This window comes from Diachasma alloeum, unplaced genomic scaffold, assembly GCF_001412515.2.
Source record: "Diachasma alloeum isolate Michigan unplaced genomic scaffold, Dall2.0 Dall_scaffold_00178, whole genome shotgun sequence".
Classification (NCBI taxonomy): Eukaryota; Metazoa; Arthropoda; class Insecta; order Hymenoptera; family Braconidae; genus Diachasma; species Diachasma alloeum.
Genome location: NW_021680344.1, coordinates 1,445,386 through 1,460,172, shown reverse-complemented (window position 1 = coordinate 1,460,172; position 14,787 = coordinate 1,445,386). Strand labels below are relative to the sequence as shown.

General features: G+C 33.4%; 1 protein-coding gene across 5 annotated transcripts in view; it reads left to right on the top strand.

The window, feature by feature from the left end:
- The window catches only part of LOC107039573 (homeodomain-interacting protein kinase 2), a 68,083-nt gene extending 54,084 nt beyond the window's left edge, over positions 1 to 13,999 (top strand). For 2 of the 5 annotated variants that reach the window (XM_015259307.1, XM_015259292.1), the window contains exons 11-13: positions 359 to 582; positions 1,858 to 2,157; positions 5,737 to 13,999. In XM_015259307.1, coding sequence (XP_015114793.1) covers positions 359 to 582; positions 1,858 to 2,157; positions 5,737 to 5,935 — 723 coding nt within the window. In that variant the 3' untranslated portion in view covers positions 5,936 to 13,999. Of the gene's footprint in view, positions 1 to 358; positions 583 to 1,857; positions 2,191 to 5,736 lie in introns of all 5 variants that reach the window. The other 3 variants (XM_015259283.1, XM_015259274.1, XM_015259300.1) reach the window with 2 other exon arrangements.
- The last annotated feature ends 788 nt before the right edge of the window (positions 14,000 to 14,787 follow it).

Here is a 14,787-nt window from a genome sequence, read left to right as displayed (position 1 = left end):
CCTTGTTATGAAATTTAGTATTATTTCTTCAATGGACCATAGACAGTCCCATATTATCAATTATTTTATTATATTTTTATTTGGATGATTACATGTGAACTTAATCAATGTAAGGTTCAAATTCTCTTAATATTAAGGAAGTCAGTGATTGATGGCCATCTCTGCCCCTGAAATGAAATTTTTTCATCTACATACAAGTTTCCTTGATTCATTCATTCATCCCTCCCCTCCCATTACCCACCGCATAATCTCATTCGATCGTAACCATTTCAGAAAAATCTGATGCTATCAGTGAAACAGCCATTCTCAAAAAACAATTTACCAATTTATAACAATTCCCTCGGAAATGTTTTTCTAGGCTGACGTCTATGACATGCATGACTACTTATTGCAGTATGTGACCACGAGTAGCGCGCATCCGCACCTTCAGGAGCAGCATATTGTTTACACTACTGGTGCTGAGAAGCGTGTGTCATGGCCGGCTAAACGGGCTGAGTACAAGCACGAGTACGTCCAGCCACCGGTTGCCCACTCGAGAGACCATCAGAAGTGGGCTGTCGCCAATCCAGTGCATCAGTACAGGTAGGACTTTCTTTTGAATTCATGCTACAGTGCATGTGAATCTTGCGACGAGAGTTTTGCACGTCATGAGAAATTTTACTTATTTTACTGGCAATTTATTTGCATCAGAAGAGATTTTTTCACGAGTGATTACACTGCATTATGATTTATTAATATGGTTTCTATTATTTTAATTGATTGATTGATTGATTGATTGATTAATCGATTGATAGATGGGTTGATGAGGAAGAATCCTGTCTGAAGGACATTATGGACGAATTATTTCGAAAGTAATTTCAGACATTAATTTAAGTTCTGACGTGAATTGCGGGTCAGACATAACGTTTGTCCATACGTCGATTGAGCAGCACATTTAACTTATTAAATTTAATTTGATTGTAAAAACAATTTTATATCTAGGTATAAATGGAGGTTCAGGCATAAATCGATTCCGGGCCTAAGGATCGGTCCAGGCAGGAAATTTAGGTTGAAACATCAATTTAACATCTGACATGAATTCGGGTCCAAACTTGGTTCTAGGTCCAGGCTAAAATTTATGTTCAGATATAAATATTGATCCAGAATTGAATCCTGAGTCAGAGTTAAATTCGACTGTAGAAAGAAATTTAGATCCAGGCATAAATGTAGGTTCAGGCATAAAATAAATTTCGGACCTAAGGATCGATCCAGGCACGGTTGAGACATAAATTTATGATCTGACATGCACTCAGGTTAAGGCATAACTTGAGTACTTGCATGAATTCAGGTTTAGACATAACTTGAGTACATGCATAAATTCCGGCACAAATTGGTGTACACACAGAGAATAGAGTCCAGACTTAAAATCAGGTGCAAACAAATTCAAATTGAAGAAACCAAACCATTCGTGAGCATGAATAATAAAGTTTGAGACGTTTTTTTTTTTGTAAATTGGTCTTGTAGACAAAGTCAGGCATAAATAATGATTTCGGCACAAAATCAGGTTCAGGCATGAATGCAGGGCTAGATGTAGATTCAGACAGAGTACAAGACATGTAATTCAAGTTCTAGCTTGAATTCCGGTTCAGGTAGAAATTCATGTTGCAACATGAATTTAGGATCTGACATAAATTCAGGTTCAGGCAAAACTTGAGTGCAGACATAAATTTAGGCCCAAACATAATTACACATAGAAAGTAGAGCAAAACGTAAAATCAGGGACAAACATAAATTCAGATGGAAAAAACCAAACCACTCGTGAGAATGAATAATTGCATAATAAAGTTTGAGATTTTTTTTGTAAATTGGGTTTTGTAGGCAAAGCCAGGTGGTGGCCTCAGCATCACATCCGAGTCATGGCCACAGCCACCACGGGCATCCTGTCCATCTGAGCCCCGGGGGTGGTGGTGGTGGCGCTGGTGGTGGACGGAGTCCAGCTGCTGGTCCTGTTGTAGGGGGCAGCCAACATCTTGGTCAGCCCCTTTACCAGGAGTATGCTCATGTACGCGCACGTGGACATCCTGTACCACCCCCTGTTTACGTAACTGCTGCGCCATCACAAGCTCCCACTGCGATACAGCAACAGCAAGTGCCCACCTACCAGGGATTCACACCCGGGTGGGTACCTAGACAACTAGTTGATGCATGCATGTGTGTACCAATTTATTACTACATTTATACTTAGTGCATTAGTTTATTGTAGATTATATCATTCTATTTACGTTATTTCCACTCATTGTTTTCTGAATTTATCGTTGAGAGAATTAGAAATTGATGTTGGATCGAAAACATGGAAAATGCTCGGGAATGCTGTAGAGTATTTCACCTCACGTATTCGGCATCTGGATATAGATTTATTGCCTGTGTTTTTGGAGTAGAAAGATCGAAAATTTTAATTCTATTGACGATATTCGAGGGCAATGGCGTTCTTGGGATTTTTTGAATTCAGAATTTCAGCGGAAATTGATTTTCTTTTTTATAGTGTATAAATCATTCCCATAAAATGAAATTCTCAGTAAATTCAGTCAATCGCGAAGCGGTTTGAATATTTAAAAGAGGAATCTTCTTCTTGCAAAATATAATTTGAATTACACCCATTATTCATGATTTTCTTCAAATTTTTATCACGTGACGTGTGAAAAAAATCCATAGGAGAACTTGGAGTTTTCGCTAGGAAATTTTGTTAAAATTCTATTGGATATTTTATTCTTGTTTTTTGATTATTTTTATTCAAAATTGTGCATTCACATGATGCAGACGAATATTTAATTGACAGAAGTCAATGAATTTTCTCTCTCGTGAATTATTCTCCTGAGAAATTTTGGTTGTTTCACTATATTTTTCTCTTTCTCATCACAAAATTGAAAAATTTATGCTCAAGAAATCTTGTATAAAAAATCCCAACAAAATATGTTGCAGAGAGGAATCAACATCTATTGACTTTTATGCCGTCAAATATTCTTCAAAAATCTGCATGACAAAGTTCCATACTTTTCAATACAATTTCAGTAGAATTCTAGTAGAATTTCTATAGGAAACCTATAGGAAAATAGATTTGAATATTTTCAGTTCTTGAATTTTGTAAGTAAATTGCATGAGAAATTTTTGAAAAAAATCGTACCTAATTAGTATCATTTAAATTTTAAATTCTCTTTTCATAAATAAATAATGAAAATTGCTTACAAAATGGTCAATCATTTTCTGCGAGGTGTAAGAAATTTCTCGATTCAGATTTTAATCTTTAATCGTAACGGACATGTTGATTTTCACTCAAGACACTAGCTTAAATCCTGATTTATCGACATTTTTCCGTCAAAAAACCAAACCGGCCGTTAAAATTACGATTCTGAATCTAATTAAAATTTCTGGAAATTCTGTGCAGTTTTCAATGATCTTTAAAGTTATCGTAAGGCTAAAGCTAATTTAAAGGGGTCATTCTAATATTATGTCACACGTTATCGGAACCTTTAGACCCCCCTTATGACGATATATTTTAGTTTCTTCATAAAATTGAATTTAAAAGACCTAAATAAGAAAAAGAAGGCAAATTATTGGGTTGACAGGTAAATCTTCTTGTGATGCTCTTTGAACATTTCGTAACTTATTAATTAAATTCAGTAGCGAAGCGGTAAAACGGTTTAAGTCAATTTTGACTATTAGCCAGGTTTCAATGAATACCTCGGAATCTAAAGGAGATAGCAAAATTTTCCTCAAGGCCATTTTTGTAGCCCTCAATTCGCTCTACCAAAATGGTCATTACGAAAATTTCGTTATTTCCCTTAGATTCCGAGAGATTCTTCAAAAACTCAGCTAAGGCCTAAATCAAAATTTAAAATTGATTTTGGATTTACGATTTCCTCGATTAAAACTTGATAAATAATGTGGTGTGGCGTCACAACCTGAGCAACCTCCACCCCCTTTCGTCATAAAGCCTCACAAAGTACAGACCCCCCCTCCTTATCATGTCACATAATATTCGAATGGCCCTTTAGGGGGAGACTACTGAGTTTTAAAGGCTGCGGGCTATTGCAGTGAGATTTTTCATGCATCGAAGTCCAGAGGAAGGCCCAGGGGGGAGACCCAGATTGGGAAAAAGGAAAAAGTGATACTGAATTTCAATCAAATGAAAAAAAAAAGTGTAATTTGTCTAATCTAATCAATTGAATTGTAATCAACTGAATTATAAGGCGAATAAAACATTATTATTCTCATCAGTACTCCCCATAATAAAACAAGCAGGGGACAGCGAACCATGACAGCGCGCCATGTGACAGTAAGCATGTCACTGAGTGATGTCTTATTTTTTTTTCGCCATTAATAGATTGATGGTGGGCTTCCGAATGGTCTGAAATATTACAAAAGTTTATAGCTATACAACACTAACTAGCAGCAAACATTTCAAATGGCTATTACCACTTTCATGGGTGCTATCAAAATTCCAATGTTTCGATTACTTCGCATGAGCGCGTATACATATTTTCTGTTCAAATTTCAAGTTGATATCTCGATTTCTGCACAAGCTAGAGGGTTTACAAAGTTGTTCTATGGAAAAACGGAAAAACGAGAATATCTCGAAAACTTTATATGAACTGGTGTATATGTTTTGATTGATCTAGACAGAAGGCATCGAAACGAATGTTTTGAAAAAAGAAAAAGTGAAATCAGTTGCGTAGTTTTGAAGATATTTCATGTAAAAGATTTTCAGAAAAAGTCGAATATCTCCGCAACTACTGATGCGATTGAACCCATTTCCAAAATGAAACATTTCTATCACAAGACGAAGATTCTGTCCAAATTTCAAGTCGATATCTCGATTTTTGCACAAGTTAGAGGGTTTAAACGTTTTTTATGAAAAAAACGGAAATACGCGGATATCTCCAAAACTTTGTGTGAACCGGTATATATGCTTTGACTAATTTAGATAGAAGGCATCGAAACGAATATTTTGAAAACAAAAAAATCGAAATCGGTCCACTAGTTTTGAAGATATTTCCGAAAAATGATTTAAAAACGAATGGCTTTTTCTTTGAAACTATTAGATCGATCGGGCTAAAATTTTGCACAGAATTAGTTCTCATTAGGGCCTATAATGTGATTAAATTTCAGATTTTTTGGAATTACTTTAGCCACTTAATTACTCAATATTCTAAAAATTGACCACCGGGAAGGGGGCGGTGGACATGGTCACATACAGACATGGTCGCCAAACTTCGTATTTTTACGTTTCAGACTATTCTACGTCATTACCAATCAAAATTAGAGAATGTGAAAATCGGAGGATTGCAATGCTTCCGTTCAGAACCACAAAGTTGATAAAAAAATTTTTGTTTTTCGCTTGAATTGAGTGAAATAGTCGTTTTACGGTTGTTTCATTTTGCCCCACCCTCCCCTATTAGATTGGAAATTCAAATAAATTAAGGAATTCTCGTCTTTATGCTGCTTAAAATTCTGGAATTTTACTGAATTTTCCCTGAAACCTGAAATTTCATGATTTTTTCCCTCCTGAATTGCATTCAGTGTCACTGTCCTGAAAATTAGTAACTCTCCATGAAATTTCATTTTTTTTCCAACAGTGTATGACTAATCTCATTCCAATAGCCCGCGACTTTTAAAACTCACGGTATTCTCCCCTTAAACAACCAAAATAGTCAATCTACAACCAGCAAAAATTAACAAAATCTCTTTCATTTTTTCCAGCTCGTCACCACTAACGTTGTATGATTCTAGTCGTGCACTTCCACCACCAGCGCATCATAGCTCGGCAAGACCACTGCTGGCAAGTCATGCGGCGCATCCCCTGCCCGCACACATGCAGCCCACAGCTGTTTACGGTTTGGCACCCCTATCGCCAGCTAAACATCAATATCAACCGTCCGGCTTGTGGTTCACCGAGTAATTCGGCTAAACCGATTCCGACGAATATCCCCCCACCCCTCCCCCATGCGAATCTCGATGATACCAGAATAACGAAGAGATTCGTCAATCGACAAGCATCAAACCACCACGTGATGCAGCAAACAATGAATTATTTGTTAATCTCTTAACGCAAATGCATATGTTAATGCACGAGGATCAGTGTTAATTATATTTCAATCTATAAATGAAATTTTGTGTTTTGTGGGGCTGTTTTAGGTCGTAATCACAGTCAGATTATTTTAATTCGTTCAATGCATCACATTTCTATTCGTAATCCGTCCGATAATGATGAATTCACTTTCAATGAACCATATTCGATGGTTTTACGTGCATAAAAAACGGACTGGTAGGATTTACTTGAATATGGAGGTGAATTATCCAGCGTTCGAACGAACGCAAAATCACATTTGCAGTTAAATATCGAGAGAATTCATGAGAGAGAAACCTACAGTTCACCAAATCAATGATTTCTCTCGGAATAAACGAGCCGAGATTTAATTACTGATGATTTCGAACTCTGGAAAATTCCCAATTACACGAAAGCATTAAAAAACGAGCATTTCAATGCCTCCAATCAAATTTTGCATTTGCAAAAGAAAAAATGCACTGCAAATTAATCGAAATGACAAACTCTGTCGAGTAACTAGATATTCAATCGGATTGGACGTATTTTTTAATGTTCTCTGGCCACTAGTGAGGCCTCAATATTTTAATCAAAATGTCAACGAATTAAAAAGTGTTTGAAGAAATGACCAGGTGAAGGGATTACGTGAGATGAATCAATTGCTCGTCGCATTTTTTTTATGAAGGCATTATTAAGGGTATGTAATAGGTATCGGGCCAGATGTTGACGATTTAATTTAGCGAATCCTGTGGAGTAGTGGGAGTATTTCAACTACGAATGAGTTAACCTTGGTGGAAGCATGATAAGTTGCAAGCTCCTCATTGGCGAGCAATACGAATGAAAGAGTCAATTGTAATTAACGAAACAGCAACTAGAGGGGAAATTTTTTCGTAAGGCCATTGTGATTTTAATGCAAATTTTGGGCCAAGTCAACAGGACGACTGTGTTGTACACTAATATTCATTGGGATACTTGTGTTTAAATATTTTGAGGGAATATCAATAGTCTAGTGCTTGATAATAATTTTTTTTCGCCAAAAAATTGATAATGAAAACGAAAAAAATTGTGCTTGGGGTAGTGTTTATTGGTAATTTTTATATTTTGTTTCTTCGACGTATGGTTGAACGCATATACGTGTATAAAATAGATTATTTTACTTATTATTTTGTAATTGTATATAACTGGCTAGGCTTTAGGGGTGAATTACGTGTTTAAAGATGTATTGTGCGCTTAACCAGAATGTTTTTGGGGAATTAATTGATTTGGAAATTATGAAAGTCGTGGGAAATTATCGATTTTCGTAGGAAATAAGTTCAATGATTGATTTGTTCACTACACTGAATTATTAATTGAGTTATTTGTCGATTTAAGTGGGGGAAGTTTGGATGATTTTTATTTTAATGTACGTATCACTGTACATTGCGATAGTAATGTTAACAATCGAACGAGTGAGGTTTATTCTAACAGCCCAATGAACTTTTGGGAAGAATTGTCGCGCAGTCAATTCTGCTCGGTTTCAATGTGTAAATAATAATTGTGAAATATCCAAATATGTACATAGAGGAATGCCTTTTGAAAATTAGTTTTTAATTGTTTAATATTATTTTTACGATTGAATAGTAGTCACATTCAATTTTTCGTTCTTCACGTAGGGAATATATTTATGGAATATTCAGTTTCGTAAGTGATTATTCGTCGACGAAAATGTGGACTTATGAGGGATAGGGGTGTAGGTTTACATTTTTTGGACGATTTCGTCTTGTGTTTGAGAGACAGTTTTTTTGTTCACCGCCAAATCATGTTCTTCCTGTACTGTACATTATTTCGAGTACCTCATTTGAAACTGAGGGTTTATTAGAGTTTAGATATATTTTTTAGTTTGGGTGAGGGGTAGAGAAGGAGTCGATTTAAATTACGAAGAGATTAGGTTTTAGGGAATGTCTGAGGCAGATGAAGAAGAAGGGTTCTGAAAAAAGATTTTTACGAAAATTTCGTTTTCTCGTTGGGGTTTAAAGATGTTTAACAAAAATTTCATCAATTTCACTTGATTAGTCTTCGGAAAGTCAGGAAGATAACGACCTTTTTTGAAAATAATGAAATGCGTAAGGAAAAGTTCTTAGAAAAATTTTCTATTTCTCGTCAACTCAGACATATTCAATCAAAACTGGATGTCTAATCAGTTGAGTTATTTTGAAATAATTTACTTTCATGACTAGTTTTTGTCAAATATCTGGAAACCGTGGAGAGATAGGAAAATGTTTGTGAAATTGTAGTATAATTTTTGTAAAAAAAAAAACAGTTCATGATAATTTTGCAGAACATGGATATTATTCAGAGATTCAACAGAAACTATTTTTTGTGGTGAATTGGTAAACTAGCAAAATCGATTGTTTTTCGAAAATGTTTCTTTTTGTTAAATCGCTTCTCATCAATGTGTGGAAGTCATTTAGCCAAAAAAATCTAAAAAAATCACTTATCCCAATTTATCAATTCACAGCAGATTTAATAAGTTTACTCATTTGTAAATAATTCCACTTGTCGCCTAGTTTTCATAGAATATATGTAAACTTCAAAAAATTACAAAAATTGTATGAAATTATAGTCTTCACAGATGTTTAATAACTGAATTTCTAATGTGATAACTTATTATTAAATAATTCCCTGTCACAACCAGTTCTTAAATAACTACAGAATTTAAAAAAAATAGCGAAATTTTCGTGGAATTATGGTATCATATCTATAAAAAAAAATCAGTTCATGCCAATTTTACAGAATCTTCTTTACATTCAGACATTCAAAAAGACCAAAATCTCAAGCCAAATTGACACCCCACTTCTACCACTTCACCCCTAATAGAATTCCGTCATAATCCCTGATAATCATCTTCCTCATCATAATTAATTTCACCTGGAGCTTGTAAAATCCCAGTCCCCTAATTTCTCACAAACTGGGAGAGCTTCGCTTGCCAATAATTTACATTTTAGACAACAAAAAAATAATACTTTATGTTTTACTCGAAAGACGCTTGATTATATCTGCTGGATTAATTGGGGTTCGATGTACATAAATAATCTCTAATTTTAAACAAAAATCGCAATCATGGTGAAAAAAATTTATATCTGTATTACAGAGGATAGAGTTGGTGTAAAAATTTTGTAAGTGTTTTTAATTGGCTTTTACCTGTCGAATCGAGAAATGAAATTAAACATGTGTTGCAGTGTTGAATGAGCCAAACGTTTGACCAATTCAGTGTAGAGAGCTGACTGTTATAAATGAATCATTCAATTACTGAACCACTAAACATCACCTGTACTTGTTCTTTTTATTATCAAAACCCATTCTGTTCTCACAATTTATAAATTCACGTTTCACGATTGATTGAGTGTCACAAGCTCTCTTCCAAAGACGTAATAACAACGTTAATATCATTGTTTCGGTCTGTTCACAACAAAGCATCCCCATCAACAAAATTCAATTGATAATACTGAAGGGAGGTATACGTTATTAGCGTATTAAATGAAAATACTAGATTATTATATGACTAAAATCATATTTAACCAAGTTGATGTGCCTGTTTAACGACTTAGCGTATCAAGTACGAATATGCCCAAATTAAAGAATATATTATATGATCAACTCATTGGATATAAGTGGGAAGAATATTAAACAAATGTTTATCATAATATTTGGATCTAAATATCGTAAAGTAACTTTACATGTTTAATATTTAATTGTATATCATAATTCATTACTGCATTACTTCCACGTCTCAATTGTATTACAAGATTTAGTCATCTCTGTTTTTAGTTTAATTATTCAGTCAATTTAACGTTTACTTTTTATCGATTAACTTGCATTATCAAAACGAATTCAGTACTCAAGTGATAAAACGTGACAAGTCCATTGAACTATTTTATTAATTGCTTGTTATCTCGTTAACGAGTGGGTTTGCGAGAAAAAGTTATAAGCTCTTTTTTTTAGACGAATAAATTTCCCATAAAAAATGGCATATCACAATTTTTCGTTACTCTACGCATTACCGAGATATTTTCACTTTTAATAGTGAGTGTAATAAGCGACTTTTTAATTATTATTATGCAATTAGATGGCTTGTTGCTGTATCAAAAGATCATTATTATTAATTACTGAATTACTTCCACATTTCAATTCTATTGCAGTCTTTAGTCATTTCAATTTCGCCTATTTTACTGTCATATTAATGAATGAAGCTTCATTATCAAAACTAATTCAGTTCTAAAATGATATAACGTTAGAAGTCTAATTAAACAATTTCTTTAATTGTTTTTTATCTCGTAGACAAGTGGTTTTACGATAAAAAATGTCATAAAACCTTTTTTATAGGGAAAAAATTTTCAAACGAAAAATGTTCTGCAAGTTTTTCTCGTGATTGCACTCATAACTGAGATATTTTCATTTTTATTAATGCATACTTTTTAATGATTCAATTGAATTAGTTTTTCCATATCAAGAGATCATTATCATTAATTATTTCATTACAGACTTTAGTCATTTCGATTTTTCAACAAATGAAGCTTCATGATCAAAACCAATTCAATTCTAAAATGATACAACGTAACAAGTCGAATAGACCATTTAATTATTTGTCTTTTATCTCATAAGCGAGTGGTTTTACGAGAAAAAGTCATAAGATCTTTTTTTAGAGGAATAAATTTCCCACAAAAAATGTCGTATCGCATTTCCTCATAACTCAACTCATTGCCGAGATATTTCCACTTCAAATAATGAATGTTAAGTCAACTCTTCACGTTTTTATAATTATTCACATTTTTCACTTCTCTTCGACTTTTATACTCGATGAAATACATAATAAAACCCTCCCACATTGCATAGTCACTCATAAAGTCATGCAAGCGACTAGTGCGCGAACCACTTTACCATAATTTCCATTGAACACGACATAATGAATGGGCACCTAATTATGTTGTAAGCGTGTAGATCAAGATAAAAATTATTGAATGCAACAGCTAAACTCGATGAATAACGATGATAATAAAATATAGTAAAACAATTATGATAATATAAATGAGGGGAGAAATACTGTAACTGTATATCGATGGTTCTAGTTGTGATATTTTAGTAATTTAACAATTTTTACTATTTGAAACAAGAAAAAAAAAGAATTATTATATATTTGGTAGTCCTAGCTGTAGTGCCTAAAGTTTCGATCAGAGGGAATTATCTGGAAAATTGTAAATGGAAAAAAAAATCATTGCTGATCATAATGAGTCGTGACGAGGAAATTTAGACAAAGTATTTATATCAATGGTGACTGGGATGCATTACGTTATTTATGATAGAGTAATTATTCTAATAATCCTCATGTTTATGGTTTATAGTGATTAGGAGAATTACTACTTACTGGAACAAACGAAGAATTATGGGGAGAGAGTTTGAGGATAGTTGTAAGTTGATATGGGAAATGAAATATTTTTGAAATTAGGGAGAGGAGTATGTGTAGTTATTGTAGGTCTTCTTTTTGTGGTGTTTCGAGGTAATACAGAGTAGCATTGTAGCTTCTATTATTGGGTAGGGTAACGACTGCAGGTGGGGAGATTTGGAGGGGAATATTGTATTTGAGGAGTATTGAGATCTATCGCCTATATTTCGCATGGGGAAAGTATCTTTTGGGGGGAGGAAGGTCAGTGGAGAAGGGGTTAAATGGGTTTGAGAGGCAAGATTTTGTAAGGAAATGTGGCGAGGATGACACTTATAATGAAAAATATTTCATGACGTGTAAACGTTTTGATTTGGAAGCAAACAGTTTTGGGAGAAATGGTAAAAGAATTTTTTTTGCAAATAATGCAATTTCTAATGAAGAATGTGTCGTTACATTTTCTTTTTTTTATTTACAGGATTTGAACTTATTGGTTTATTTCGTTATTTACAAAAAATAATACATATACAGTTGTACATTTTCCTCTAAAACTATTTATTGTCAGGATGATAATATCAAAATCCAGCAAAATTTGAGGGACTGAAATCGTAAGATGTGAAATTATAAATTTTTGACATTTTTAATTTTTCTTAAAAACAACTCGTTTTAAGAGAAAATTGCAGAAGATCTTTTTCATACAGGAGGAAATTTCCAACGTAAAATGATTTATTTTATCATTTTTAATATCCGTTAGACTCTCTAAAATGGAACTACAGATTTTTCGTTACACTGAGTCGACTCGATGTGAGTTCCAATGAGAAAATTCATCTTTTTAAATTTTTCGTGGGCGGAAATTTTTATTTTTCAATAAATTTGATAGTCTTTCCTCCTTTCCGCTCGATTCGTGCTTTCCTCCGTATGATTTAAGGGGAGACCACATTGCAATTCGGAAATCGTCGGGCGTTGTAGGGATAGTTATTGTAGTCTATAACATAGACTACAACAATGAAGTGAGTGAAAAAAAAGTATGAAAAGACCAAAATCCGTAATTTTTTGAAGCTTGCAAAGGGTCAAAATCGGTCGAAATGCTTCAACGTCTACAAAAACGTCCAAATGCCTTAATTTTTAACCCATTGAGTTGCACATCGCTAAAACGTGGACAAAAAAAACAAAAATCGATTTCCAAAAATATTAATTTTTCCTGTATGAATAAAACTAAAGACAGATTTTCAGAAATTTTGAAGTTTCAGTGTAAAGTTGTGGAAGAATCTGAAAAAAAATTTACTTCATTGAAATAGTATATACCGTAATGTTGTCCATATATCATAAAATTAGGCCATACTACTGAGGAAATCAAGAATATAAATGCACACAAAAGTAATTCTGACACAAAAAATTAAAAAATTTCCATTTTACGAATACAATACTTAAACTCAAAGGCAAAAAAACTTCTTTACAACATTTCTCCCTACAACTGCTCATCTTGAATCTCCTTAAACCCACAAAAAACTTGAGGAGTTACCTGTCTTGCCCCTTCACCATTTGAACAGTTCTAAACCAATTAATGAAAAACGTCACTGAAATCCGAATTTCTCCAATGGTTGCCACCATTATATCTAAATCAAACGCACTAGCTTACAGACGTAAGATATAAAAACTCGAGTAAATGACATGATAATCAAAAAACCTTCGACAATGGGTTCCAAGCTCAATCTCAAACAACAAATGAAAACTAACATTTCGTGCCGTTTCTATCGACAAGATGACTCCAATGTATTCAACCGTCCACATGTGACTGTAAATAATCTTTAAATTTACCATTTTCACTTGCGAGATGCGGCGATAGAAATTTTCCATTATGTTGCCTGGAATATTCCACACAATACTATAGACTGTGGTCTACTTCGAGAACAATTAGACTATTATAATAAATTATCAACTCATTGTTCTTTCAATGTTACATTAAATTAGATGTTTACTATCGTGCAGTAGGCGAGAATAACAGAAAGATTTTTTAAAGTTGAGAAAAAAAAATTTCTATGCAAAATTAATCCATAATTGAATCAATGAATGACTAATTATTAATTAATTAATTAATTAATTAATAGGGAATTATCGAGGGAATGAAAGGCAACACGTATTCAACTCAGTAAATCAACAATTGATGACTTGAAGCTGCATAATATGAAGAGTTAACGATCTAACTAAAAAATATTCAACTGCTACTTTGTAAATTACATGACTAGAGAACCTCCAAAAATTTTGTATTTCATTTCTAGTGTTTTTATCCACCATCACAATAATCAAATATCATTAATCCAAGGACTTGGGAATTTTAATAGATCCGTAAACTGAGAAACGCGCTGAGAAAAGAATTACCAATAGCTGTAAATCTAGAAACTATTGAATTAATATTGTTAATAATCAATGATGATAATACGTAATCTTCCCATAATAGTGTTTTATATGGCTGTAGGTTTACGAATAAACTCGTCATATATTGACACTTGATAAAGAGTAAATAGAAGTTTTATTTTTTCGTTTGAATCTTGAAATTGAGGTAAACGTAAATTTCAGTTTTCACATTTCACTGAATGTGAAATTATCCCCTAACGACTGGTAGTAGAGGAAAATGTCAGGAGACATTTTTTGAAGAGAATTTTCTCAGCTACAAAAAGTGTCTTCTGATATTTTTCCCTACAACCACTCGTTACCGAGATAATTCGATATTTAACGAAAGTAATTTTGAACTCAATGTTAAATTTCACCTAAAATTATTCAAAAAATTATCAACGATAGTTAATAATCATTGTTTGTAATTATTCAATCACCAGTTGACCTAGTAGGCTCAACCCCCCGTGATCCCATTGAAATTAAAAAAATGGCCTTGTTCAATAATTTTTATATCGCCTTCTTTAATACAAATCTTCATTACTTTAACGAAGTTTAATTGTACTTCACCATCAACTATTTGTACGTAAAATCGATATAATAATGATGCTTAAGGTGTAATAGAATTAATTGACGTGCTGGATAATCAGTGCCACTGTTACGAAAATTGTGCTGTATAAATTCAGTAGCGAAGTGGTAAAACTCTTCAAGTTGACTTAGCTCTCATCTGAGTTTTGAGCAATATATCTCCGAATCTAAGGGAGTTAACGCAATGTTCGTAATGACCTTTTCCATAGCGCTTAACTCGTTCTACAAAAAAGGCCATGGCAAAAATTGCACCATCTCCCTTAGATTCCGAGATATTCTTTGAAAACTGGCGAGTAGTCAAAATCGACTTGAC